Source organism: Mytilus californianus, unplaced genomic scaffold (assembly GCF_021869535.1).
Source record: "Mytilus californianus isolate M0D057914Y unplaced genomic scaffold, xbMytCali1.0.p SCAF_4, whole genome shotgun sequence".
NCBI classification, from domain to species: Eukaryota; Metazoa; Mollusca; class Bivalvia; order Mytilida; family Mytilidae; genus Mytilus; species Mytilus californianus.
The window spans coordinates 66,777,661-66,805,446 of NW_026262690.1; the positions used below are offsets into that span (position 1 = coordinate 66,777,661).

Consider the following 27,786-nt stretch of genomic DNA (forward strand, 5'->3'; position numbering starts at 1 on the left):
TTCAAAAGGGTCCTTCCTTCCTAACTGACATGCATGTGTTATTAAATTTGAAGAACTTTTTATTGAAATATATTAAAAAATATATGCATGGTTAATTTTTACTTTGCAATACTGACCTTGCTTAAATTAAGTAAATTAAGTCAAGGTTCTGTAATACTTGAATGACCACAAGATAAAAAATAAATTGAAGCAAATTGTGACTCTATGTTATTATCATTCCTCAAAAAGTTAGATAACTTACAGCATAAGAAAGACAACGGGTAGATACATCACAGCATCTGACCAGTATAGACACAACCGAGTACAATTTATTCAGTTCAGCATACTGGTATTTGATTGGTGGACCTGGTCCCTCATCTAAGGCTACTAACATAAACATTGCTGGAACATTTAACTTTAACAGCTGTAATTTCTGCAAAAATAAAACATTGCAAAGTTCAGACAAGTAAAAAATAATCAAGGTTCTTAAGTCCTCTCTATTGCACTCGAAACCTCAGACCATTTTCATTGTGAAAAAAAAATCTGTGAACTCATAATTTCTTGTGTAAACACCAGTTATGGTTATATCATTTTGGTAGAAATAAAAAAAAATGTCTCTGCTTCATTTTAAACTGAAAATTGATTTAATTTGTATGACCTTATCTTTCAATATTCATGTATAAAACAAATTTATTGTAAGAAGATTTTTTGGGGTATACAAAGGATATATATATCTTTGAATAACATTTCTATTTAGTCTAAATACAAGACCACAGATGTTCAGTTGTGAAAGACCAAGCTATTCCACTCAGGGTTGGCAAAGTATTACACGGGCCCGGGTTTTCCCAGGCTGGGCAATACTCCCAGAAATGGGTAATACTGGGCAATATGATTTTTCAAGCTTATTTTTACACAAAATAGTAAAGACTTGTTGTAGTTAAATAGTATTATAGCTAAATATATACATTTTATACAGATAACCATTGAGAGTCATTCCTGAAGATTGAAAAGTCAATTTCTTTCTTTTCTCACTAATTCTATATAGGCAGAATACAAGTTTTGCACATTTCAGGATACCTTGTTAATTTCCAAGCTTTGAAAAAATGCATTTCATTGCAGCATATAAGTAAATTGAAAATTTTAATTGTTATACAATCATATTGCTAAATAAACACCCTAAGGGGACAGGCCATGAACACTTATAGAAATGAAATGGCTGATTATTGTTATAAAAACAAATCTGTGTTATAATCTGAGTAATTACTTATCAATTAGTGATGTACATAAACATAGGCTAAAACTTTGTAAACATTTTTAGTAATGAACAAAAAATGTTTAAAAGTAATTTTCCTTATATATAATTGTTAATTCTTAATAACTATATTTATTAAAAAAAAAACAAATTAAATTCTTCGACTTTAAGTCAACACTTTAACCAATCTAGACAGAATGGCGATTAGATAAATTTAGGAGAACTATTAAGAAATTTTCACATTTGTCTTTGTACATTTGTACATGTACACTTGTCTTTGAGTTGCTTGACCATTAATATTTTCTCAGATTTATACACTTTATATTAAGAGTCTAAAACAAGTGAACTTATAAATTAAAATACTATATCTTATTTTTATAAAAATCTAAAATCATGTTAATGTATTGCATTTGTGATGAATCCTCTTTAAAATTCAGGCCAGTATTTCATATTACCCAGTATTGCCCAGTATTACCCGGTCAAACTCGGGTTTTCCCAGTATTTCCCACTGGACTGGGCAATACTCATAAAACCCGGGTTTTTGCCAACCCTGATTCCACTTTTTAATTGTTCTTAATTTTCTTCCATTCACAAGAATAAAAACAATCTGCAGCATAAACAAGTAAAACTGCGAGCTACTGCTCACTGATGATACCCCCGCCGAAATATTTCGGTAAACAGGAAGTTGTTGAGTGATGAATCTGAAAATGCATCACACGGTATAGCTGACTTATATAAACCCTGGAACCAAATTTCAGAACTCCTTGTCAAGTAGTTCCTGAGAAAAATGTGACGAAAATTTTCAACTTGGCTATCATGTGTAAAATAATACAAGTGTTCGGTAAACAGGAAGTTGTTGAGTGATGAATCTGAAAACGCATCACACGGTGTAACTTACTTATATAAACCCTGAAACCAAATTTCAGAAATCCTTGTCAAGTAGTTCCTGAGAAAATTGGGGAAAATTTTCAACTTGGCTATCATATGTAAAATAATACAAGTGTTCGGTAAACAGGAAGTTGTTGAGCTATGAATCTGAAAACGCATCACACGGTGTAACTTACTTATATAAACCCGGTAACCATATTTCAGAAATCCTTGTCAAGTAGTTCCTGAGAAAAATGCGACGAAAATATTCATGGGACGGACGGACTGACGGATAGATGGACTGACGGAAAGACAGACAGAGGTAAAACAGTATACCATCACTTTTTTAAAGCGGGGGTATAATTAATACGACGGATGGATTGACTGACGGCAGGACAGACAGAGGTAAAACAGTATACCCCCACTTTTTTAAAGCGGGGGTATAATTAATACAACTTCCTGTTTATACATCTGTATTTATCTTCGATTTCAAATCTACCTACATTGGAACGACTAAGAATTCTTAACGTAACAACATCTAACAAAAACAAAATTTTTACATGTTTCACTAGACAGAAAATGATTTCTAAATTTGTAAAGATTCTGTTTTCCATTTACATAGTAAATTGATACTAATTTATAACTTGAATAGCAAAATGTAGTTTAAGAGAAAATCAATTATGATTTTTTTATGAATAAAATTAGATAAAGTGAAGTTATACCTCATCAGGTCCCAGACTAGCATACATTAGGAACAAGTGGAAATACTGTTGTAAATGCCTTCCATGTTCTGAAACTTCTTTCTTTAACAGCTGTAGTACTGCTAGAAGTAGATGGTCACTCAATGTCATGTTGGGATCTGCAGTCTGACCTGGGGCTACAAAGATAATAAATACATCAACATATAACAAACACATCAACAAAATTTTCTAGTTAAATATACAAGTTTTCTTCTTTATTTCTCATACTTAAAAATAAGTAAATAAAACAATTTAACATGAAATAGCCTCAAATACTCAAAATAAAATTGATTGGTGTTTAATGCCACTTTCAGCACTATTGGCTATTTCGTTGTGGTAAGTATTTATTGGTGGATAAAGCCGCAGCGTCCAGAGAGAACCACAACCTTTGGCAGAAAAGCTGGCAATCCTTTTCAATTAAGATTGGAGTCAAACGAAGGGTTCATACTCAAGTGTTGACAGGCTAGTGATACAGTAGTTTAACAACCAAGACCACTCATCCACAAATGCCCTAAAGTATACTATATGAAAACTGCAATTCTTACATAATATTTAGAGCTTTATCTGTGTTTATGTTGTTTGTCAATTTAAACCTGTAAATATATCCACATCATTTATCAAGTGTGTTCAATTATTTCACAAGTATTCTGCATATGTCCATCCTAGAGCCTCTTGATCTATTGATTACCTTCCATTCATGTTAAGAATTAATTAATTTAATGATAATTTATTGCAAGAGTTACAAGTTGGAGCATTCTGTGTACATTCAACCTATCTTTCCTCTTCTTCAAAAACAACTTACCAATTAAGCCATGAACTAATGGTGGGGGACTAGGACCATCTCTAACAGAGAAATGAGCTAAGCTCACAATTATTTTACTGAAAGCACTTCTGACCTGAAATAATAAAATTAAAATCGTTTATAAGTATCCTAATTCATTTCTTGTGATCTAAGTAAAACCTAAACAAAAACAGTTGGTGAGGAACTTTTTTATTTTCAAGATGAACAGTTAAGTTCTCATGCTGGTTAGCTATACAGAATACCAGATGGGATTTTACTTTCTTTAATCAAAACTTTTGACTGTTACAGAATTCCAGAAAATGCCTTAAATGGAAAAGAGCTAGAAGGTGCTTTACTGAATATCATAAATTCAAAGTTAACACACTTCATTCTGTTTTTATTTTTTATTTTTTTAGAATGTTGTTAAATTATCAAAAATAAGTTCAATATCTGTTTATCTAGCAAATTCAAATCTTGATGGTATTTTTACTCAATGCTTGCACATGTATAAAGTAATCTAAGATTTAAAAGATGAATATCATTTTCATTCTTCCTTTCTCATTTATTTCATATTAACTTTATAACATTAGCTTTACCTTATTTATATAGTCATACAGTATTAAATAAGGATATGTATGGCTTAACTTGAACCAGTCACCAGAAAAGTGCATGTATAACTTAAGTACTATCATACTGCCAAAACTATAGGACTAACCTCTGAGGTAGGACACTCTAGTAAATACTCAGCAAATCTGTTAGGATGGGCAAATAATACATTATTTGCAAACCAGCTGCGAACTTTCTTACTGGGTCGTAGATGGCTACTTAGAGTTTCATACCATTCACTTGCTGGTCCCCTGAAACAAAAATTTTCAAATGTTCGTATATCATTCTATCTTAAAATTAAATAGTATTAGGCTTGTTACATTTATACAAATATATATACAAACAGAAAATCTTTCCAAAGTAAATTTACAATCTACTATATTTTACTACATAATAAACATCTTAACAAGGACTTATCTATTATGTATTCTTTTTACAAATAAAATGTTCATTCCAATAATTCATTCCTTATTACATCATTTTTTTTAAAACAATCATTGAAAATGCCTACCGTATATTCTTCTTTGTTCTAAATCCAACATTAAACAAAAACTTAGAGGCCAGCTCTGTGCTAATCATGGCAAGTACTTCTGCATCATTGGACTGTAAAAATTAGAAATATTAATCTTCAGAATTCATATGACCAATGTGTTTACAAATTTTTACTTCTGTAGATTAAGAAATAAAGATTAATACTCATTTATTTCAAGATCTAAACATTTCCTGGAAGATTGTCCTATTCGTAATAAATGACAACAGAATCATTAAAATTCAACAGATTATATAACTGTTCCACACAACATGTATCTTTACTATTTCTATCAACATTATAACCCTAACCATCACTAGTATGATGCCAGTATAAATATGCCGTTCACATCTGGTCTGAATGCAAACCTTAAATCTGGGGTAAGTGTTGAAAGTTTGCAAGCATTTTTTCATCTTAATAATGTACACTTTAGTAATAACAAATATACCCTTGTTTTCCAATGGTTATCTAAATCAGCCACCCCTTCTCAAATATCCTTCAGGATCGTAAAAACATATATCTTAGTAAATAGTGCATACATTCAACCCTGTCAATACAGAACAGAAAAAAAATAATCTCCATTTAAAACTTACCAATTTATCTTGTGGACAATGAGTATAGATGGGATTACAATTAAGCAGTTTCTTCATAAAATGGAAATATTCCACACAGAACTGACTCTTCTCATGCATAAACATAATGTTACGTTTCCTAACACACTTCTCTATCACAGTTGGCATGGTCACTTGGTAAGGTTTATTTACTGAAATAATACACAGATTATATTTCACCAGGGTGGTGTAGCTTCTCTATTTCATCACATAGACAAAATTTTATGAAATTAGCCAAGCTGCTAGTTGAAAATGAAATCTGCACATACTATGGATCTTTTATTTTCGTGGATTCAAGAAAAATTGTTTTTTTTTTTCGTAAATAACTTGATTTCATGGTTTAAAAAAATTTTGCATACAAGCCTATATGAAATTTATATTTTGTCCTTGTTCATGTATACCTATGAAAACCACAGAAATTAAGTTACTGTAAATTCAGAAACTAATGCTGGGTTTTTATAAATGTGGATAATGTGACTGGGTGAATATTGCAATACAATAAGAACTTGCATTATGATATCTTATACATATATCTGTATGCAGTTTTTCCTGAAATCGCATTAATTAATCTTGCACTATTATATATTCTTCAGAAATTGCATTAATATATGCACGCAATAATTACTGAATTTACAATACCATATATAATAAATGAATTCAGTGTCTGATATTCATTAAACCAGAAATATGACATGCTAGTTAATTTTCTGTCTACTGTTTGATTAAATACTGAACATAATTATTACAGAAGGTACAAACAATTTTCTTATATTGTCATATATGTGAAATGATAACCAAAACAATTATTCCATGAAGAATTTATTAAGTGTAATCACTTTCTATATCTAAATTCAATGTTTCTTTCTATATTGAATGTAAAATATTCAAAAGTAAATTAAATGTAAACAAACCAATAGTTAAGTCTTGGAGTGTCTTGTAGATGTGTTTCTCATTATCCACTTCATCTACCCTTTCATAAAACAGGATGTAGGCATTCCACCATCTTTTCTGTTTTCTATAAGCCATTCTAATAATACATTAATACCATTACTTGCCCCATACATAATTATGTATGGAACAAGCATTTCAGTATGGAAACATTAATACAGCTTAATAATGAGAATGGATATGACCTTTCAAAATCTGCAATAAATATCCATTTTGGGAAATTTTAAAATAGATCACCAGTAAATTCCAGTAAACCTTTGAATTAAGTTCCTTTTCCTATTTATTTCTGGAATAATATATACATAAATGCATGTATAAGCTATCAAAATAGTGTCTAGTTAACAATTAGTAAAATTTGTTGAAAAACGGTAATGTCAAGAACAAATTTTGTTTGGAGATAACATCAACCTTACTTTTGGAGAAATAAAACATCCAACACTAAGACAATTTTACATAATGACATATAACCTCACCTTTTTAGCATGTGATCAAACACCTCTCCTAAATATTCCCCTCCAAAACATTGATTTTTCAGTTCCTGAAAAACAGAGTATGAGATTAAAATGAAAATTTAATGAACTAGAAACAAGAGGATACTCCCTTGATGCTGGTATCAAAAATTGCAATATTGAAGTAAGTAAGTTTGATTATCTCTCCTTTAACATGCATTACCAATATCATTCCTTGAAATGCTCATTCTCAGATAGTGTTCTACAACTGTGTAAAATATCAGCAATATCCATCTAACCAGCTTACAAGGCACATGCATAGACAGACAAATTCCTATATACCCCCCAAAACTTTATTTGTGGGGATATGATAATGCTTACGTTTTCATCAATAAAATAAGTATGCATGCACACATTCTGGACATGAGACTAGGAATCAAGTAGAGTTTTCTTTTTATCTATGTTCCATTCATAATAAAGGTTGTAACTTCTTCTGGCAAAAGTGATTTTGGATGGATTTGATTCTTATGCTCATATATCTTATTTTTTTTTACTTTCAAAACTTTAAGGTTTAAAGGAATTGCTAGGAAAAAAAACATCAAGTTCATAGTCTGATATTGATAAGTGTGAAGTTTGCACTACCCAAAAAGTCAATGCATCCCATACTTAAAGCATTTGGTGATTAATTTAATAAAGTACCTCATCATCATCCATTTTACATTCTGACACATCCCCATCATCAAACTTGTACCATTTAGCAGTATTATCTTCACCTCTACAATGTAAGATATTATATCATTAATCATCATTTTTGTTCAAGTTAAAAGTTTGTAAAAATGATAAAATTTGACAGAAGTAATTCCTTTAATCAAAGCCTTAAAGGCTGTTAAAGCAATTGCTGCTTAGTTAATGTGTTTGTGACTTTTATTTTTCATCCACATGTAAAAGAATTAAACCTGAGAGGGGTCTTATCTAGTGAGAAGTAATGATGTTTTAACCATATAATAATAAAAGACTTATCTAGCAGAAAGTCATTTTTACAATGTTTAACATTTCCCAGGGTGACGATCTGTTTACCCGGCTTCTGGGGGAGACAAATATGTATAAAGTCATAACAGATTCGATGTTCCAAACAAGTTCAAAATTTAGCATGTTTGCAATGCAGCCCAATAATCACGAGAAACAACCATTTTGATTGGCTGATCAAATACAGCCCAATAATCACGAGAAACAACGATTTTGATTGGCTGATCATGATTGTCTACCTTGGGAAAAGTTCAAAATCAGACATTATTTTGTTCGTGTAAAAATTCACAAAATCGGACAGGGCATATTAAAAGAGTACATGGTATCAGTCGGGAAAGGGCGGGTGGACCGCCCTATGAAAACGATCTAACTGGTATATGGTCAATGCTAGAGAGATCTATTTCTAAAGGGTCACTAGCTGTCAAATTCATGTTCACCGATTCTCATATTCGACTTATAACATACTAAAACATACATCCAAATAAAAAAAAAGTCTAAAATAAACAATTTACGATGCATAAACTCAAAATTATGTATCAGCATTTTGTGTGTATTTTAGTCTAGACGCCATCTAATTAACCACCGAGGTGACTTTCCAAAGACTGCCAATGGTTATATAACCGGTTGTAAACATAACCATAGATATAAATAGATAGCAAACTCGTTCAATTAGATTTTTCTAGGTCTGTTTAATTTCATATTATAGGTTAAAACAATATGTTAATAATCGTTTTTACCTGTATAAAAATGAGTTTTTGTAGATCGAAACAGTCAATCAAATGGTTTACCCTTGTTTCACTTTCAATGTTGACATTCTTTTCCTTTTACTAGCTGAACACGCTTAGTTCATGCATAACCCATTTCTAGCTAAGAGGTTCAATTGAAGTTCACATGAATACGGATTTAATGAGGTCGAATTATTCACTTGCAAGTGAATAATTCATTAGCAATGTTTCTTTGCTTATTTTGACAAAACTGAACCAAACTGGCTGCTAAAAGCGAATTTTTATTTCACTATTTCACTTTCATTAATGATTGAACAAAAAAAAGATCATGTTTTATTTTTTTTCTATATCTCGTAGCTAGTGCCCCTTTAAACCATCAAATGAAAAGATGATGGTCATGCATTGTGTAGGGTCATTATGACATTTGACATTGTCTAGAGATCTTTACTTTTACATTACTATAACGTGCGTAGTGATTTTACGATAATTTTATGAATGAACGAAGATTTTATGAATGGACAAGAGCAACGTGACCTCTTTCAAAATAGACACACAAATTAAATAACATTAAACCGTATAAGGTATAATTCAGTCAAATTTTCAATATTAAATCAACAACTGACATGGAAACGTCTCAAGAAGGAACTCGCAGGTATAAAAAATGCACTTTCTCACTTGGACTTCTACGTCCTTTGATAAGTCAAACGGTTGTCCTCTTAAATACAACAATACATCTACAAGAACATATTTTGAAACTTCACAAACCACTGTTGTTTTTCAACTGTTTCAATTAATGTATTCCATTAAAAAACATAGAGGATTTTTTGAATGACAGAAGAGGAATCAATTTTATCTGCTCAAAAACTTAGGCTTGTTCGATCTGGGTCACAAAGATGGCTATATGCTATAAAAAAAGTAATATTTAGCTACAACATAGAGCTACAATGAGGTAAGGAATTAAACATAACCTTAGTACATAATTTCATAGCTATGTAGAATACATCAAAGTGACAATAAGCGTATCCCTGAAATCTATACTGAGCTATGCTTACCTATGTAATATTTAGGAATAGTAGTGACCACATGTAGAATACATCAAAGTGACAATAAGCGTATCCCTGAAATCTATACTGAGCTATGCTTACCTATGTAATATATACGAATAGTAGTGACCACCACTGGCTTGTCCACTATGAACAACAACTCCAATAAGCTTGTATTTGGTACTCTGAGGCTTAGATTCATCTATATCAATTATTTCACCTACAAACAAACACATATCTGATAAATATATCACAAAATAAGCTTTATTTTTTGTCATCTTTGGATTATTGAGAACATTTAAACAACAGCTAATGGACAAAAACTTTCAAACATATGAATTCAAGTGAGATATTGAATACTGCCATACAAATTTCAGTCTAATACAGTTTGGTTACAGAAAAAAGAATGGGATACACAGTGTCATAATCAGTAGAATATATATGTATACCTTCAATTTTTGCCATTCCTTGTACTGTATAAGGATCTATGTCAAACTCTCGTGGAAACTCAAAGTAATCATTGAACTTTATTGCACATTCTCTGTAAAGACAAATAAAGATCTTTAAACAAGAGATGCATTTAAATATAAATCTACAAATGTATTCAAAAAATTCAAATTGAGATTTTGACTAGCCTTTTGATTCATTTATTGTTTAGCCTTTCCTAGAAAAAATACTTTGTAACGGACATTCACACAGTCATTGTAAAGATTTTATTAGGCATTGAGTCAATGTTTTGACAATATCATGACATGAAAGTACTCATTAATAGATATGCATAGTATTTGTTGAACAAATAATACCTACCTTTCCCAGTCATAATCAAATCGCTTCAGCTGTATTGCCAACACTTGTGGTAACTTCTTTATTAACAATCTTTTAACAGTATCAACCTAACAAACAAAAAAAGGTCATACAAATTCTGGTCGGAATTTGAAGACAGAAAAATATCAAATTTTCAAGTCATAATTCTGTCACAAGTCTAACAGTGTAAACAAAAATATTCTTGAACTTTAAATTCTTTTTAGTTTCAGTTTTGTTATTATGAAAGACAAATTCATGGTTGTTTGTATCCATAAAGCATAAAATTCTTTTCAGAACACCAAAAATGTTAATTTTTTTTTCACAATTTCAATGAAAAACAACATAATATGAAGTAAACATCTACTCACCTTTTTATCACACTTTTCACAACGATATGCGTTAGCACCTTCTAATAAATCTCCTTTAACGTATTGTTCTAAAGATTCTAATAAATTATGATGATTTCGAATATCAATGTTCAATGCCGTGAAAGACTCTTCTCTTTGGTAACGATGGGGACAGTCCTTGCATATTTTTTGGTCAGCGAATGACCCACCTAAGACCTTGGATAAAATTTGTGGTTGATTGAGTACTTTTAAAGCCTCATCTGCACTGTCTACTAAACTATTAAAAAACTCTAAGGCATCATGTTGTTCTCTCAAATTCACTGGTTCATCTGACAACCTGTAAAACACAATATTACATGTGTATTAAGGGTTTAACCATTATAAGAACCATCTTCATACATATTAAAATATGAGCAACATACAAATGTGTATCACATTTCAAATGGTAAATTTGTGGGACTTTATTCATTTTTGCAAATTCATACTGGAATGATGATCAGTTGATACAAGCTAAATGGATAGATAATGGTCAGCTGTTTTGAATGCTTACATAATGTATAATATTAATCATAAATGTACAACATTAATGGTTTAGGAAGTATTCGATAATCTTGGTATACCAATCTTTGTTGTTTTCATTGGAAAAATGTTCATACCCCCACAAAAAACACCAGAAGTAAATTAATTTTCAAATTTTATCTGTAATTTAATGTTATGGTTTCAAATTTCTAAGTTACAATAGTAATTCCATGAGATCTTAAAATGAAAAATATATAATATTCATGCACATGACTTACTTGAAATGTTTCCAGAATCCCCTTGGGACATAAAATTGCAGCTTGCTACAAGCTAAATGGCCAAATATCAACTGTATTTGTTTGAGTACACCCATGTTGTATTCTTTCCTCTCATCATCCTTACTGCTCACTGGTTTTTCTTCATCTTTCCTTTCTTCGTCACCCATATCCACATTTGTCTGCAAAGTAATCAACTATTATATTAGAATAGATTAAATAGCAAAGAAACAGGTTTACAAAGACAGTCAATAAAAATTATGGAAGTACTTGGGAAACAGAACAGTCCAATAAGATCTATTCATTCAACTTTCTCATGAACTACTATCATATAATGTTCAGTCTTTTTCTAATAATCTTGAGTTAACTGAGATTTCAACTAAGCCTGACCTGTCAAAACTAAATATACATTAAACAGACTGTATATTTTACCAGAAGCCACAAAGTACTTTTATATAAACTTTCTACACATCTGAGTTCAAAACAACTGTATCATTTTTTTAACTCAGAGCATATGTTTCAATCATATTTTTACTGAACTCTATGGAAGAAAGTCTGTATTATTATTTTTTATGTACAGTATTTCATTCTTTAGGAAATATCAAAGATTGTGGAATATTAATTACTTACTTCACTCTCTACTTTTTCATCAACATAATCTTCCTCTACACAGGCTTCATCAGCAGCTCCATCAATAGCTAATATATCTGATCTGATGTTGTCTATCATAAACAGCTATAAAATATATTGTTCACCTGGTATTGATTTCATGAAATTTGTTCTTAGTTACTGTACTAACGAATGCTTAGACTATAAGTTGTATTTTTAGTAAGAAAGTATTTTTTCACCTTGGTCAATGTTGAAATGCTCTAAATTTTCACACATGCACACATATTAAATGCTCATAAATATCATACAATGCTCCTTCTTATGAGAAGTTAATGTTCTGAAATTTTTCATAAATAAACAAAAATTAAATCTATATAAACAAAATTCATCCTCTTGTATATCTTGCAGTAGCCCTCAAATTCTACAATAAGTATTTTTCTTTCTTTAATAATAAAAAACTCCATTGCCTTTTTATTAACAAGATTATATATATCTACTAACCTGTTGAATGACAGAGTTCATATAACATGTGGCACCTGCATTCTTCAGACCTACAAACCCTTTATGAGGACGAGGACCAACTGGTGGCAAGTATTCCCATTCAGTTAATGAAGCATCATCTAAAAAAACAAAATATATTTATCAGTTTAACTGATAAACAATTTAAATTCGTTCATATTGTAAAAGTTTGTTTGATCAAGATCACAAAACAAAATTTGTATCAAAAACGTCATATGGTCATACCAAGTTTACGAAAGATCAAAAGGAGAGATATGGTACCATTTTCTCTCCACTTCTACCTTGATTTATAGTATTCCAAACCCAGTTGTTTTTATTAACATTGGTGTTGTAGCCCTCTACTCTACTTACTAATAATCAATCATTTAATAAGCACACTTAAATGGTCTAGATCTGCTTATACTCTTACACACAAAAATTCCACATTCATACATATTCTAATTTTTACACCATGATGTTAAGTATGCCAAATCTCTGCCAGTAATGTTCAGTCTTTTTCACATATTCTTTGCACTCCTACTCAATAATATACACAATATACAGCAAGCTCTGAAAATATTAAACCAAAACTGAAAAAATCAAATGAGACTTACTGTTGTAGAACATCTCCATCAACATAAGAGCTACGCATTTAAGATTAGGAACACATTGTGTACACAAAGCCACCAACAGGTCAAATGCTGCCGTAATTGTTAGTGGAGTGGTACACACAGGATTAGCTTGTTCTGTGGGAAACTCTCCATTTACTTTTCTACTTTGATGGACTATCTTTGATGCAGGAAACAGGAAGTCTTCAATTAGTTCCTAGTGGAGATACATGTAAGTAGACATTACCATATAATACTGCTATACTACCAATCAACTTTTACAACAAAAATTATGCTTGATTTACCACAATATAAATTTGAAAATAACATAAGGTACATATGAAATTCTCAGTAGGTACATAAAAAAATACATTTAATACATCCATCATTATTAAACAATACTGACCTTTATGAGATTTGATCCTCCTTTTTCAGAACCAATGTGGTACCTCTTTTCTGGTGACTGGAATGCTAACAGCTCTCTTGTGATGCCAAGATGCCCCTCTAATAGAGCATCTTCAACTTCAACTTCTCCTGTATTTAATACTTGTTCCTGAAAATAGCAGTCAATGTACTTTATTTCAGTTTGAGATAAATTTACATCTTCATAGACATAGTTAGAAGGCCTTTTCATTGATAACAGCATATAACTAAAAATTTTAAGACATTGGACTGGAGAATACATAACTAAGTTGTTAAACTTGTGTCTCATCTGTTTGTTTAGTTTCTGAACAATTAAATATGTTAAAACTTGTTTAGTTTCTGAACAATTAAATATGTTAAAACTTGTTTAGTTTCTGAACAATTAAATATGTTAAAACTAACTAAAAATGTCTGTAAAATTGCTGCGTCAATACATTTTTTTTTATCATCGATGTTATTTTCCTGATCTATTTCGGTGTTGGTTCTTAGGTTTAACCATTCATGTTTTTAATCTTTAAACTTAAAATTCGTGTAAAATAGTTGCAGTATACATGAATGTATTTTTAAGCACAAAATAATGATGCTGCACATGGTATTCATGTCTTCAATTGACAATTTTTATTTATGATTTGAATAATATTTACTTACCCTCAATTTTTTCAACCACAAAATTTCATTATGTAACAGTTTATCTGCATTAGGTAATCTTATATCTGTACTACATGCATAATTTAACAACCTAAAATAAATAAAATGTAATATAATGCAGGTAAATACACATGTACAAAGTCATACAATATTGTTTTTGAAGGATACAGTTCATCAATAATAATAAGGCATAATATTTTTTTTTAAAATAACTTAAATGAGTTATTTTTTTTCTAATAACGAATAACAGTTTAACATTTTGTTGAAATTTTTCACCATTTTTATATATATAAAAGAAAATTTAAAAGATGCTAGCAAAACATGGATTTAAAAATACTTACTTCCATAACAAATTGAAGTATTCATTTGCTTGTTTAGCATACTCTCTCACAGTTTCCTGTACAAAATATATAACAGAATAATTAGAAAACTCATCTATATTTTAGTGCCTGTGCATGAAATACTTAAGATGGTTTTTCCTACTTTATTTGGATTTTTTTAATGCTTGAACTACTTTAAATGCTAGAGAAATAATGCAAAAGCAAAATGACTGATAATAACCGACTACAAAAAAAACAACCCAAAAACAACATGTATTTGCCCTAATTTTTCTTGTGAAAAGAAAAAAAAATCTTATCAAGATTTAGCTCTAAATGGATCATTTCTGTATAATTTTGAGTATTTTGTGCAACCTATTCAAACAGTAAATTGCAAATAAAATTTTGCTTTTGGTTATATAAGTTAACAGGTAAGTAAAGAAAACCTTTGTATAATACTTACATTTAACTCACAAAACAACAAAGTAATAAAAAACAAAACAGGTCTCTGACCACCACAACATCTGGTTGCCATTAGATAAAATTGATCAGTTGCAGATATTCGTACAGATCTGAAATCAACACAGTTCATATATAAATGTTTTTTTCCTAGTTAGTAACATCCTATCTCAAATGCCAAAAAAAATATCAGAAATAAGTCCTTTAAATATTTACATAAATTGCATAAACGTTTTTTCAAATGTTTTTTATAAAATGAAAAAAACAAGAACAAAGATAAAGTGCAAAGGTATTCTATTAAATGAAATTAATAATATTCCCCGAAAAGTTATGTCCTAAGGGTTAAGTTACATGCAAGATATCAAATTTAATTATTTCTTTCAAAATCTTTACCCAGAGTTATTTTGCAGCATGCTCATCTCTATATGGTACAAATATCACTGTGGCAAGTTTCATTTATATTCCTTTTAACAATTTAGGAAGAGTTATCCTTCTAAGGATAGTATCAAAGATCTCAATTACAAGGTGTCAATCTTTTACTCTATGTTTACTGTCATATGTAATCATACCTGTGTTTACATATCAATAACAAATCCTTGATGAAGACCTGCCATGATTTGTCTTTATTGAGAGCTTCTAGAGCAGGAGGACATAGACAGAGACAGATTGTCAGAACTTCTAATGATTCCTTAGCAACCACTAAATCTTCTACTTCCAAATGGTCTTTTGGCTGAAAATAATAGTGATTCAAATTAGTATTTTTAACTGCTACTTCTCAAATTCTGTCAGACTGTTTTTCGGCAGACTATTTGTTAATTCTCAATATTATTTGTTAGTGTGTTTTTTGTTTTATTTTGATCACTTGTATATTTTTTCTTATAATTCTAACTTACCTTTCATGTAATCAGAAAATTATTTAAACTACTCATGTTCTAATGCAATTTTTCTTAGTTGATTTTTCCATTGATATTAAAAATTAAACCAAACTAACCTTCTCGTGAGCCTTATGAATATCCTCATTAGATGCATGAACCAAATGTAATGAACAACTACTGGAGGACCAAGCTATTTTCTGTACTGCTTTTATAACTGACAAATCTGGAATTACTTTAGAGGCCTACAATAAATAATGTATCGACAATAAGGTTATATAGGGATAAAAAGAAAGAGACTTTAGCTTTGAAAGTGGGTTAATGACTGTTTGAAGTGCAAAGTTTCTGTTGCACTATGAAAAAATAGAAACTTTCAAAGGAGTTAATAGTTATGCTTGAAATAAAAAATTTCAGTGGTATTATGAAGAAGCAGCATCAAGTTACTTAACTGAAATTAAAAGTAATTACTGAACTGTGTAAATGAGGTCAAGATCTGTTGATCCATGTCAGACTGGCATGTACACCTGACAACAAATGCATAGACAAAATAGTTATTGGACTGTTGAAAGAAATTTAGAGTGAGCATGACCACTCATCACAATAGTGTAACTTGAACAACAGGTAACAAATTTTGAATAGTTTCAGCAACAAACTGAATATAATTGACAAAATTAGTTACAACTGATCTATTTGAATGTGTACTTCATGCATATCCTCAGTCTGCTTGTTTGTTAGGTGAACCATGAACACTTATTTAGTAATGGTAAATATAGAAACAAACTGGTCAACAAGTTGTTCAGTCATCCAATTGCTGCATGTCCCATTATTTGATTGGCTTGAAATAACTATTGTTACCTGATCTGTTAAATGTTGACCTAGTCTCATGGCTACATTCTTTGTCATGATTTCTGACTGTTGGTTAGGTATGAACTGTAATGCCTGTTGTATTAATACAGCATGACTGTGTTCCTGCTGAGTTACATTAGGTGACTGAGGATCAGCATTACAAGCATCTATCACCACTTGAAGCTTGGCATTGAGGACGGTAGTTAACATTATTTTACAGATCTTCATCACAGTTACATAAGCAGACCTGAAACAGAGAGAAGTGGTTTATTTCTGCTGATATTTAATCTCGCAATTTCAATCCCAAACTTGTAGGCAGGTTTTATTTTTGTGTTTTCTTGTCCTTGACGCTTACCTTCCTTCAAGCTCAAATTACATGTAACGCAAGGCATATTTTTTCATTATTTTTTCCTTATCATTAAATTAGCAACTATAAACCCCTCACTAATATTTACCACTTTAAAATAAATGTGATAGGATATGAAACAGAATTTGTTGCTAATGTTTGTCAAGACTGATACTTTCATAAAACTCCTCTATCAGCAAGATTGAAGGATTTAAAGAAAAACATTTGCAGTTGGCGATGTTGCTTGTTTTAACTTAAAAATAAACAAGTTTATTCCAAACATTAATGTTTTTGACATACCTGCGTGTTGGCAGATCTGCAGTAGGTAAGAAGTTATTCTTGGTTAACATGTTAAGTGCCAACTGTACACCTCCACTCTTTACATAATTATACTGAAATAAAACAACATGGAAAATCATCAGTTCTTGACAGTTTTCTGTAAAACAAGGCTGTCCAATGTTAATTTAGGCAAAATGTTCCAAAAATATGTTTATCTATTTAATATTACAATCTGACAAAACATCCTTATGACCTCCCAGTAAAGTTCAAGAAGTCTTACCAAATATTTACATGTTTTGAAAGACTTTACTGTAAGGTTCCAAAATTATAAGTACCATTTATTTTCCAAAAAAGCCTTTAAAATATAACCTTTCCTTTGAAAGACAAAATAAAATTATTATTTGAAAATTTAATTTATTCTTCTATTGATTGCAAACAGATATAACTCTAAATTCATACCTGAAATTTGAAAGCGTCTTCAGACATAGGATCATTTGCAGGCATTAACAGACTGTAAGCAACCTAAAATACAATACAATAGGCATAATGTTAAAAAATGTTAACAAATTTACCAGCAGAAAAATCTATTTAACCATATTACATTGTATCTCCATTCAAACATGTTAACAATTTAATAAAAAGCATAACAACATATTCTTAATAATAAAGAAATACCTAACTACAATTTTAAAATTCTGATCATTATGACATGAAATGGTTGCTATCAAGTCTCACCTCAATATTATACAGGGCTTCTGTAGGTGATGAATTGAAGAACATTATTTCTAATTGTTGAGAAAGAGTTGTGTCTGACCTAGTGTTCTCATTACATATATTACACAATCTGTCTACAGTATGAGAATCTGAAAAGAAATCACAAAAAAACATAGACCTATAGTTATTGATAGACCTATGCGACATAATAAATTCACACCATGTTACAAATTGTATGAAAAGCATTCTGACTCAGATGATTTGTTTACTGTATTGCATAAAGTTTCATACGTCAAATACTTTTCAGCATCTAAGTTTTCAATTTTCCTCATATGTAAAGGTCTATCAAGACTTTATAACTGGAGCTTATAAATATTTCATATTTTTCTAACTATTTGAAGAAGAAAACATAATAAGATAATGTTAATAAGACTGATGTTCATGATTAAGTATATTGGGTAACAATGCCCAATATACTTAATCAGTGCCTTTCCAGTGTAAAATATAAGTATTTCCAGATTGTTTTATCTAAATACATGAAATAAATTGAGTTGTTATACTTGAGAAACGAATATATTCAAATTTTAACAAGTTTGGAATGATGTACAAATTACAATAGTAAACATATGTTTAACTTCACATTCTGGTTACATGAAAATCTCTATGCTTACCTGCAGGCATTAGTTTAAGAAGAGTTCTGGCAGTATCCCTAAGTTTTGGAACTTGAAGTGAACAACCTAAATCTGATAACTGGAACATAAACTTGGCATACTTAGCTGTATTCGCCATTATCTACAAAACATAAAGTACACGTTTTCTCCGGCTGACAAACAATGCATATATATATATATATATATATAAATATATCATTACAAGACATATATTACACAAAACAACATTTATTTCTTTTAACGTTTCCATTCCTATATTTAACCTGACCTTTCTAACAAATATGATAAAAGATCACTGCTAAATGGTCAGAAGCACTTGTCACTCCATACATAATCGGGGAACTTTCCAAGCTGGTTTAGAGTTCATTTTTTTTTGTCGTCTCAGTTTAACATCCTTTCATCACAATGTACTGAAAATCAATTTACAGAGTAACCCTACTTAGGAATCAATTAGCTATTATTGGAAGCAAGCTTCAAGTATGAATCAAGCATCTTCTGTAAGAATATTGTTTATAATTTAATCATAGACCTTTCATTATGAGTGTACTCTAGGCATGTCTAAAAGATGCTTTAAAAATAAACATGTTCCGTTGTCTAGCTATAATCAACTTACCACACCAGGTAAACAACTTTCAGCCTCTATATTAGGACCATCAAAAGTATGATGAGGTGACCCAGCTGAGCTATCAGAACTACTATCTGGACTAGATGGCATGTTATTTCCTACTTGTACTAACTTTGCTGATATCAACTAAAAAAATTATAATATACAATAACATGAGTATTCTTTTAGTTGTTTTGTCCTACTTTTTTCTTTGGTCTGCTCCCTTCTGATGTCATTTGGTTATAGAGTCCATAACTTTATGGATATCTAGGCTATTTTTGTAAACTATTCAGTCATATCACAAAATTCTTTACTGAAAAAGTGTTCTGGACTCTTAACCAGTGTGTGTTTAATTATCCTTTTACGGTGAACCAAACACCTTGACTAAAATTAATTTGGCTCATTTAATTTTCATAAAATTTTGACAAAATATTTACTTTGACCCTTTGACAAAAATATGAAAATTTCAAAAAACTTGAACCACACAGTTTATCGGAAAAATTTCATTGGATATATAGCAGTTTGACAAACACTAATTTTGATCATTGAGAAGCTTAATATTTCCTTAACAATAGAACGTGATTAAAACGTTCAGCTGATTTTTACAGAGTTATCTCCCTGTAGTGTTATGTACCACCTTAATATCATACACTTACTCTACTTATAGTTCACCAGAATAGTACATAACAATCTGCAACAGGACCTTATTCAGCTTCTTCAAACATATTTTTTTATACATAAATGCTTTATTTTGAAAGCTTTTAGTCAAGTTAGTTAGCAATCCTGATGTTCTTCAATAAAAGTTTCAATATTGGCATGGATCTAATAGATTTTAGATATTAAGAAAGATAATTTCTTACATATGCATAAAAAACCTATTTTTCTTATATTGACTTACAGCTTTTTCTCTCAATGGCACTTGTAAAATTAATCTTTTATCCTCTGCTGGATCTAATAGTTCATTATTCACATATAAATCCACTTTTATATTACTGCTTAATTTAAGTTTATATAAAATCTGTCTTCTAACTTGTCCAATTGTATCATTTGAATGAGACCAAATTTCAATGTCTTCCATCTGACGACCTTGACTAGGAAATCGAACAATTAAAGTCACTAATTTTCCTCTACATGCCCTGAAAAAGATAATTTTTATAACAATGAAATTTAAATAAAACTTTTCATTTTCTTTTCTTTTCTAAATGTTTTAATCCATGAAAATATAAACAGGTCTCAGACTTTTGTCTTAGCTATTCATGTTTGATGATTGACAAATGTACAGTTGTCTCATTGGCACTCATACCACATCTTCTTTTATCTATGTATAACAAATAATCATGTAGATATGTTAGATTCTACAGAGAATTAAATTTTTGTAAGTATTCTAGGAACAGGAGATCATCAGCCCTTACAATATTTGTACTTACTTAGTCCTTCTATAAATATTTACAAAATGATTGGATGATGTTAAAAGCATTATGGCTTCCTTAAACTTTCTTTTGAAATAGTTCTGTAGCAATATACTGATTTAATACTAAAGTGACAAGCTAGATAAGCAGCACTGCTGTGCTTTTCCCATTTATTTTCAGATTTCCCTGCAGTTTTATTGTCCTGAACATGCATGAAATATTTGCCACTGGATGTTAAGCAACCAACAATCAATCAATCAATCACAATGTTTTATTGAATGTTGCGTTAGAATGCATTCAGTATCTTTATCATTTTAAATATGAAGTTACAATATTCACATTCAAACCATCTAAACGAGTTTAAATCTTGACAAATGAATTTCCAAAATTATTTTGACTAACCTGCTAAGAGGTAGAATTGATCGCTCATCAGTATAAGCCTCGTCACACTCAGCTACATATTCCTTCAACACTGTCAGCACTCTAACCATCCTGGATGTCTCCTGCATCACTCTATTTGTACTGTCTTTGTCCTTCTCTAACACAGACACAGTATCATATAAAGCTTTTAACCTATCTACACACGACTGTATAAAGTCATCATGTATATCCACTTGGTTCTGTTGTAACCGTGGACCCAAGTTTGTAAAAATGTCTTTTAATAATGTTATCGCTTTATTTGCAACATCATCTGGACTAAGTAACACAGCCTGAAATTGACAAGATGTGTTAGAATCAGCTTTATCCTTGGTCTATTTGTTTATTAATTTAATTTTTTGGTGAAATCTTATACAACAATGTTGTTGCAGCTTCTTAATTATTTTATAATTTTTGAAGCTATATTCTTTCAAAAGTTGTTTAATGGTAGTTAATTTTATTAGCATAGTCGAACATTATAAGCAGTCATTATTGAATATAAAATGAAATGAAAATAGTATACAAGTTATTCTTTTTTTCTTCACTTAATATAGAACATGACTTCTATAAAGTGGAATAGAAAATCACTATTCTCAATATCAAATGTGCTTTAACATTTTTATCAGAAACCATCTTTCTTTGGGAGTTATTCATAATTGACAGAACATGACAGACATAGAGAACAAATAAAATTGATGTCTGTTTTACAAATACCGAAAGATTCCAAAGACAGGTATTGATAAAAAACATAGTTCATTATTTATATATGCTTTTTTAAAAAAACAAAACCCTGAACATATAAATCAAATGACTATTGTGTTCCTTTATTTATTGATTTGACCAGAGACAATTTCAATGTTCATTTTCTTTGCCTTCAATAAGTTTCAATTACTTTTCACTCCCTCTTTGTTTGTAAATTTCCTTGTGATATTTTTAAAACTGGTTTGAGCTACAAATTTCCCAGATTTCTATTTTAAAAATAAAAGTTAATATATATTTCCCAGGTTTATATTTACAAATATATCTGAAATAAAATTTTCCTGGTTTCTATTAATAACCAGGAAATTTCTCTTGTTGTTATTTATAAATATATCATAATATCTTCCTCAATACCTATTTATAACCATGGTATTCCTCTAACAATGTATTTATTACCATTATATAAACACTTTCATCTAAAACAGCTGTTTTCTGTTTATAATCATAGGACAAAACTTGTTAGAAGCAAATATCTCCAAGAAAATTGAACCCCTAATCTGAGAAATGAAGCAAGCTTTTTCAACATAGCAACCTTGACTGCAAAACATCTGTAGATGAAATTCAAACTAAAGTAAAACTGATTTGATACAGATAATCTAAAACATGGTCTTACCCGCCATAAATAGTCTAACCCTATTAATTCTAAATCATCAATCATATGGCCACCTCTTCTCTTGGCTATTAATTTGTTCTCTTTCAAATTGACATGTTTGAAAAATCTTTCAAAACAGCTGAAAATAAAAAATCATTAATAGAGTCAACCAGGAACATAGTCAAATATTGTAAATAACATCAACTTAACATCAGTTCAGAACCTGCTAAATAATAGTTTTCTTAATGTTGGGGTTGTCCAATTGATATTCTAATAAAGAAAATCTTTTGACTTACTATTTTGCTAAATAGGTAATTTGAACTTTAGCCTAATTTCAATATGTCAGATTATTTTGAGACACCAAATCTGGCTTTAATATCTTTAAAACAGTTAAAAAAGTTAAATTAAAACTTACTTCATGCCATTTTCTGTCAGAAGACTGGGATCCAATTGTAAGATATTTTGCTCAAAGAAATCTCTTGTTATTTCTGGATCAAGGTCTGGTTCTTCTCCCATTAACTAAAATAAAAATGTAAATAGATATATATATATATATATATAGGCCTGAATAATAACAAGATTTGATGACAGTGGCAAATATTATATGCAAAATGAGTATGATACGAAATTAAACAATACATCAATTTTGAAGGTTTTACAAAGTGGTTTAATTAGGATAATAAAATGCTCCGCTGGGCGCAGCTTGATACGACCGCAGAGGTCGAACCCTGAACAGTTGGGGCAAGTATGGACACAACATTCAAGCTTGATACAGCACTGAATTTGGATTGTGATTAAATATTTGACACAGCATAAGTTTCTGACACAGAATGAATGTGGTCTAAGAACTTAAAATTTTTTAATTTACCTATTCAAACCATATCATTATTATTTGCTTTTATATATAATTCAGAAATAACCAATTTAAAATGGAAAATTTTAAAGAAAAAAAAAATCCCTCCCCCAAATTTTTTGAACCCCCTTATGATTCATCACCCCCAAACTCAATCCCAGCCTTCCCTTTGTGGTATGGTACCTCGCAGTACAATTTCAGAGAGATCCATACACTTGAACACAAGTTATGGTCTGGAAACTAGAAAAATGCTTGTTTTTAGGCCCCTTTTTGGCCCCAAATTCCTAAACGTTTAGGGCAATTACCCCCAAACTCAAACCCAGCTTTCCTTTTGTGATATGGAACCTTGTAGTAAAATTTCATAAAGATCCATACACTTACACACAAGATATTGTCCTGAAACTAGAAAAATGCTTATTTTTGCCCCTTTTTGGCCCATAATTCCTAAAATTTTGAGGCAATTACCCCCAAAATCAATCCCAGCCTTCCCTTTGTGGTATGGTACCTTGCAGTACAATTTCAGAGAGATCCATACACTTGAACACAAGTTATTGTCTGGAAACTAGAAAAATGCTTTTTTTTAGCCCCTTTTTCCTAAATGTTTTGGGCAATTACCCCCAAACTCAATTCCAGCTTTCCCTTTGTGATATGGAACCTTGTAGTACAATTTCAGAAAGATCCATACACTTACAGACAAGTTATTAACATGAAACTAGAAAAATGTTTGTTTTTTTACCCTTTTTTGGACCCTAATTCCAAAAATTTTGAGGCAATTACCCCCAAAATCAATCCCAGCATTCCCTTTGTGATATGGAACCTTGTTGTACAATGTCAGAGAGATCCATACACTAACACACAAGTTATGTCTGGAAGTTACAAAAATGCTTATTTTTGGCCCCTAATTCCTTAACTGTTGGTACCATAACCCCCAAAATCAATCCCAACCTTCCTTTTGTGGTATTGAACCTTATGGTAAAATTTCATAGAGATCCATTCCCTTAAACTAAAGTTAGAATGCGAAAACCAATGTGTCTTCGGACGACGACGACACCGCCAACGTCATACCAATATACGACCGCAAATTTTTTGCCGTCGTATAAAAAGCAGGAAATTAAGACTGGAATAAGTTTATGTTGAGTGTGGGCTGATATTCGACTTGCAACAGGTCACTTGTGGTTTATGTAACTGTAATAATTGTCGTCAACTTTTTAACATGCAGAAAGAGTGGCACTCAACCCATTAAACCAGACACACCAAAATCATCTCTTACAATCAATTCATATATGCAAAAGCAAAGTAATATAAAGAGTGTCTTGCGTAGACAATGAGATCATTATTCCTGTTCAAGTCTAACATAGCTGTGTTCACAAATGTATTTCTGTGCGTGTATATATGCATAGGTAATATATTCAGTCTTTGTATGATTTAAAGCTTGCTGTATATTATAATACTAATTTACTGAAGAACATGATCATAAGGTGAAGTATGAACATGGACACCGAGACAACAACTCAAATAACACTATAAAACCAAAATGAAATACCTAATCTACTTAAATTACCTTAGCAAACCATTTAAAACAAGACTCCCTGTCAGTTCCATATATAGCATTCTCAGCTAAACATTGCCAAATCTGTAAAAATAAACAAGAAACAAGTAGAGGATGGCTGCTGTGTTCATCAAAATGAAAAACTTGTTTCATTTAATATGGTTCAACTATGTTACAGAATTATTAAAAAATATGATTAGATATTCATTACTTTGAGAAAACCTCATATGATCCTGTCTTCCTTTTGCCTATATGAAATAATAAACAGCATTTTATAGAAGAAAATTAAAATTTTACTCAACACACCTGTCTGGCTTGAGATTCACACAACCATAACTGTCCATCTTTTAGAAGAAACCTAAAACAAACACGATAAAAACAATCAGTAAACAGTAACTTATTCCTCTCATACCTTCAAAATTAGATGCTGGAGTGATTGTTGTTGGCTTAATTGTCCAATAACAGACATTTCATGCATATTCAGGTTAAATAAGTCAAGAAAAAAAATTTGTCAGTTTATAGGTGATTTTTTTATACTTTTTTCAGGTAACATGGTTTCTATATTTAAATAAATGATTTGGTCTCTACTTATTAAAGCAATACATTCCAACAAAGTATTTCTTTCTTTAAGATCAAGGACAACATTTAAAACAACTAACCACAAATATACATAGAACAAACCTCATAAACTTTAATCTTTCTTGTATCTGAACCACATGATTAAATCTGCCATCAGGTAAAATAGTGGCTGGATCCAAATCTGGATGCTCTGTAAAATAAATTTTACAATTATAAACTGCTGAAAGTAATACACCAGGTAAGAAATAACAAAAATAAAAATTCAAGTAATGCTAACTGTATACCGACTTCATCAATCATATACATTTATTCATAAGTTTATGACTTTATCAAAACAATAAAACTTTCAAGATAATGTGCACTATGCAGAATAAGCAACTTTGATACGAAATATCAATTAAACAAATATAAATTAAAGCTTATTCACCTTTAGCAAATACTCTTGACTTCTCCATATATTCTGACAGATTCTTGGCCACCAACATAACAATAGAATGTGTAGACTGTAACTGGTTGATAACATTATTCCTGTAGTAAACATGAGGTGTTCTTGGTGGTGCATGAGGGAAGTTCTGTGGAGCCTGAAATAAAAAAAAGTCATGTATTTTGTTACTTCAAATAGCTTCAAAAACACACAATTTATATAGGCTTGGTGAATGCAAATAAAAAAGAAAGAGCACAACTTAGCAAAAGTAGAGAGATCGTGTAATCACACTTTACCACACATGTAATTCTATTTAATGCACTCTATGAATGTGTTTCCACATTTATCTTTGATAACTGTATAGGGACTATTGTGTATCATATTCTATGTATATCTATATTTGTATAACATATCATACTTATTTGCTGAATATTTTGAATACATCAATAATTTACCTCAGGAAACAGTTGGCATATTTCTCTAATCTGTTTTAAAGCAGGCAGTACCCATTTATCGTTTTTCAACTCATCTACAAACTTTCCTATCCATGTCATCTTCTGTTGGTCTCTATCCTACAACAGATTATAAAATTTGTAAGAAATTAAAAATCCAAATTCAGTGTATAATGTCATGGCCAATGTACAATGAGGAAATTAAAACCTACCAATATTCCATTACATTTTTACTTCCACATTATTGTTCATAGCATTTGCTTTTAATGGTCAGACCAAATGTTTTTATAAGACATCACATTGTTTTACTCTAGTTCTTCATTATTGGTTGTTATGTATGATATTCATAGTGTGTTTCAGCTGTAATCTATTCTCTATATATGTATCTATCTAAATTACTGTAGTTTTAACTATTCTTAGTTCTCTGTAACAAGAATTTACCTTTTTCAAGACAAATGGACTTATTGTTCACTTTGCAAGATATGAAAGCAAATAGTTCCAGTGTTTTTATTTCAAATTTGTTTTTGAATACAGATATTGTCTTTACCTGTGAACAGCTGTAATCCAATATTTTGATATGTGCTGTGAGAGCCTGATCCATGATATCTGTAGGTACATCTTCACTATGGGCAAGGTTCCATAACAATCCTAATACTTTATGTGCCATCACACCCTCCTTATCATCCTCTGCTAGTCGTCTGATTAATTCTAATAACTTTTCCCTCTGTTTCTTTGAGGCCTGTGTCCAGCTTCCCTAGAAAGATTAAGTATAACTCTACTTACAATGTTACTGCAGTGACAAAAAAAGATATAATGATGGTTTTTCCTAAAGGTCAATTACCTAAAATAGTCAAATAATAGGAAAAAGATAAGAACTATTTACACTCAACCCTGAAATTTAATGGATTTAAAAAATTGGAATACTTACTTGAAAACATTCAAACAAATGGTCTAATTGTTCTGGCGAGAAGTCCCAGGCAAGTTTGGCCAACAGGTCATGAACATTCTTCACTATTGCATCATGTTTTCCTGACTTAAAAAGAATAATAAATTACACAAATGAGAACATTTAAGACCTACTAAAGCTATAATAATAAAGTTATCAATTATCATACTTCATGAGAACATGCTATTACACTCTATATGTAAATAACCTGGGGTTATCTTAGCAGTGTTGCAATATAGTAGAGCAAGTCAGGCTATCTCCAGTCTTATTTTCTTTGTTAATTATGGTATTGTTTAAATGATGTATTTTGCCAGGTGTTTCAACAATGACATTTGCTTATAAACCATATCAGAAATAAGAATGAATTTTTTTTTTAAAGATCCTGTCCAAGTCAATACAATTATTGAAAAT

General features: G+C 30.5%; 1 protein-coding gene across 4 annotated transcripts in view; it reads right to left on the minus strand.

The window, feature by feature from the left end:
* Positions 1 to 27,786, minus strand: part of LOC127738389 (probable ubiquitin carboxyl-terminal hydrolase FAF-X) — a 49,934-nt gene that overhangs the window by 7,679 nt on the left and 14,469 nt on the right. For 3 of the 4 annotated variants that reach the window (XM_052249620.1, XM_052249621.1, XM_052249622.1), the window contains exons 11-50: positions 27,358 to 27,462; positions 26,977 to 27,183; positions 26,433 to 26,549; positions 25,981 to 26,134; positions 25,656 to 25,743; positions 25,281 to 25,332; positions 24,987 to 25,058; positions 22,988 to 23,091; positions 22,594 to 22,711; positions 21,207 to 21,514; positions 20,294 to 20,531; positions 19,405 to 19,542; positions 18,792 to 18,912; positions 18,142 to 18,269; positions 17,866 to 17,928; positions 17,428 to 17,519; positions 16,791 to 17,028; positions 16,055 to 16,180; positions 15,633 to 15,793; positions 15,068 to 15,176; positions 14,629 to 14,684; positions 14,288 to 14,378; positions 13,623 to 13,769; positions 13,223 to 13,433; positions 12,612 to 12,730; positions 12,132 to 12,236; positions 11,505 to 11,683; positions 10,729 to 11,044; positions 10,364 to 10,449; positions 10,006 to 10,097; positions 9,659 to 9,776; positions 7,462 to 7,537; positions 6,787 to 6,851; positions 6,277 to 6,392; positions 5,348 to 5,517; positions 4,737 to 4,828; positions 4,335 to 4,476; positions 3,641 to 3,734; positions 2,821 to 2,975; positions 242 to 412 (exon numbers count right to left, since the gene is read on the minus strand). In XM_052249620.1, coding sequence (XP_052105580.1) covers positions 242 to 412; positions 2,821 to 2,975; positions 3,641 to 3,734; positions 4,335 to 4,476; positions 4,737 to 4,828; positions 5,348 to 5,517; positions 6,277 to 6,392; positions 6,787 to 6,851; positions 7,462 to 7,537; positions 9,659 to 9,776; positions 10,006 to 10,097; positions 10,364 to 10,449; positions 10,729 to 11,044; positions 11,505 to 11,683; positions 12,132 to 12,236; positions 12,612 to 12,730; positions 13,223 to 13,433; positions 13,623 to 13,769; positions 14,288 to 14,378; positions 14,629 to 14,684; positions 15,068 to 15,176; positions 15,633 to 15,793; positions 16,055 to 16,180; positions 16,791 to 17,028; positions 17,428 to 17,519; positions 17,866 to 17,928; positions 18,142 to 18,269; positions 18,792 to 18,912; positions 19,405 to 19,542; positions 20,294 to 20,531; positions 21,207 to 21,514; positions 22,594 to 22,711; positions 22,988 to 23,091; positions 24,987 to 25,058; positions 25,281 to 25,332; positions 25,656 to 25,743; positions 25,981 to 26,134; positions 26,433 to 26,549; positions 26,977 to 27,183; positions 27,358 to 27,462 — 5,340 coding nt within the window. The remainder of the gene's footprint in view (positions 1 to 241; positions 413 to 2,820; positions 2,976 to 3,640; positions 3,735 to 4,334; positions 4,477 to 4,736; positions 4,829 to 5,347; positions 5,518 to 6,276; positions 6,393 to 6,786; positions 6,852 to 7,461; positions 7,538 to 9,658; positions 9,777 to 10,005; positions 10,098 to 10,363; positions 10,450 to 10,728; positions 11,045 to 11,504; positions 11,684 to 12,131; positions 12,237 to 12,611; positions 12,731 to 13,222; positions 13,434 to 13,622; positions 13,770 to 14,287; positions 14,379 to 14,628; positions 14,685 to 15,067; positions 15,177 to 15,632; positions 15,794 to 16,054; positions 16,181 to 16,790; positions 17,029 to 17,427; positions 17,520 to 17,865; positions 17,929 to 18,141; positions 18,270 to 18,791; positions 18,913 to 19,404; positions 19,543 to 20,293; positions 20,532 to 21,206; positions 21,515 to 22,593; positions 22,712 to 22,987; positions 23,092 to 24,986; positions 25,059 to 25,280; positions 25,333 to 25,655; positions 25,744 to 25,980; positions 26,135 to 26,432; positions 26,550 to 26,976; positions 27,184 to 27,357; positions 27,463 to 27,786) is intronic. The other variant, XM_052249623.1, reaches the window with a different exon arrangement.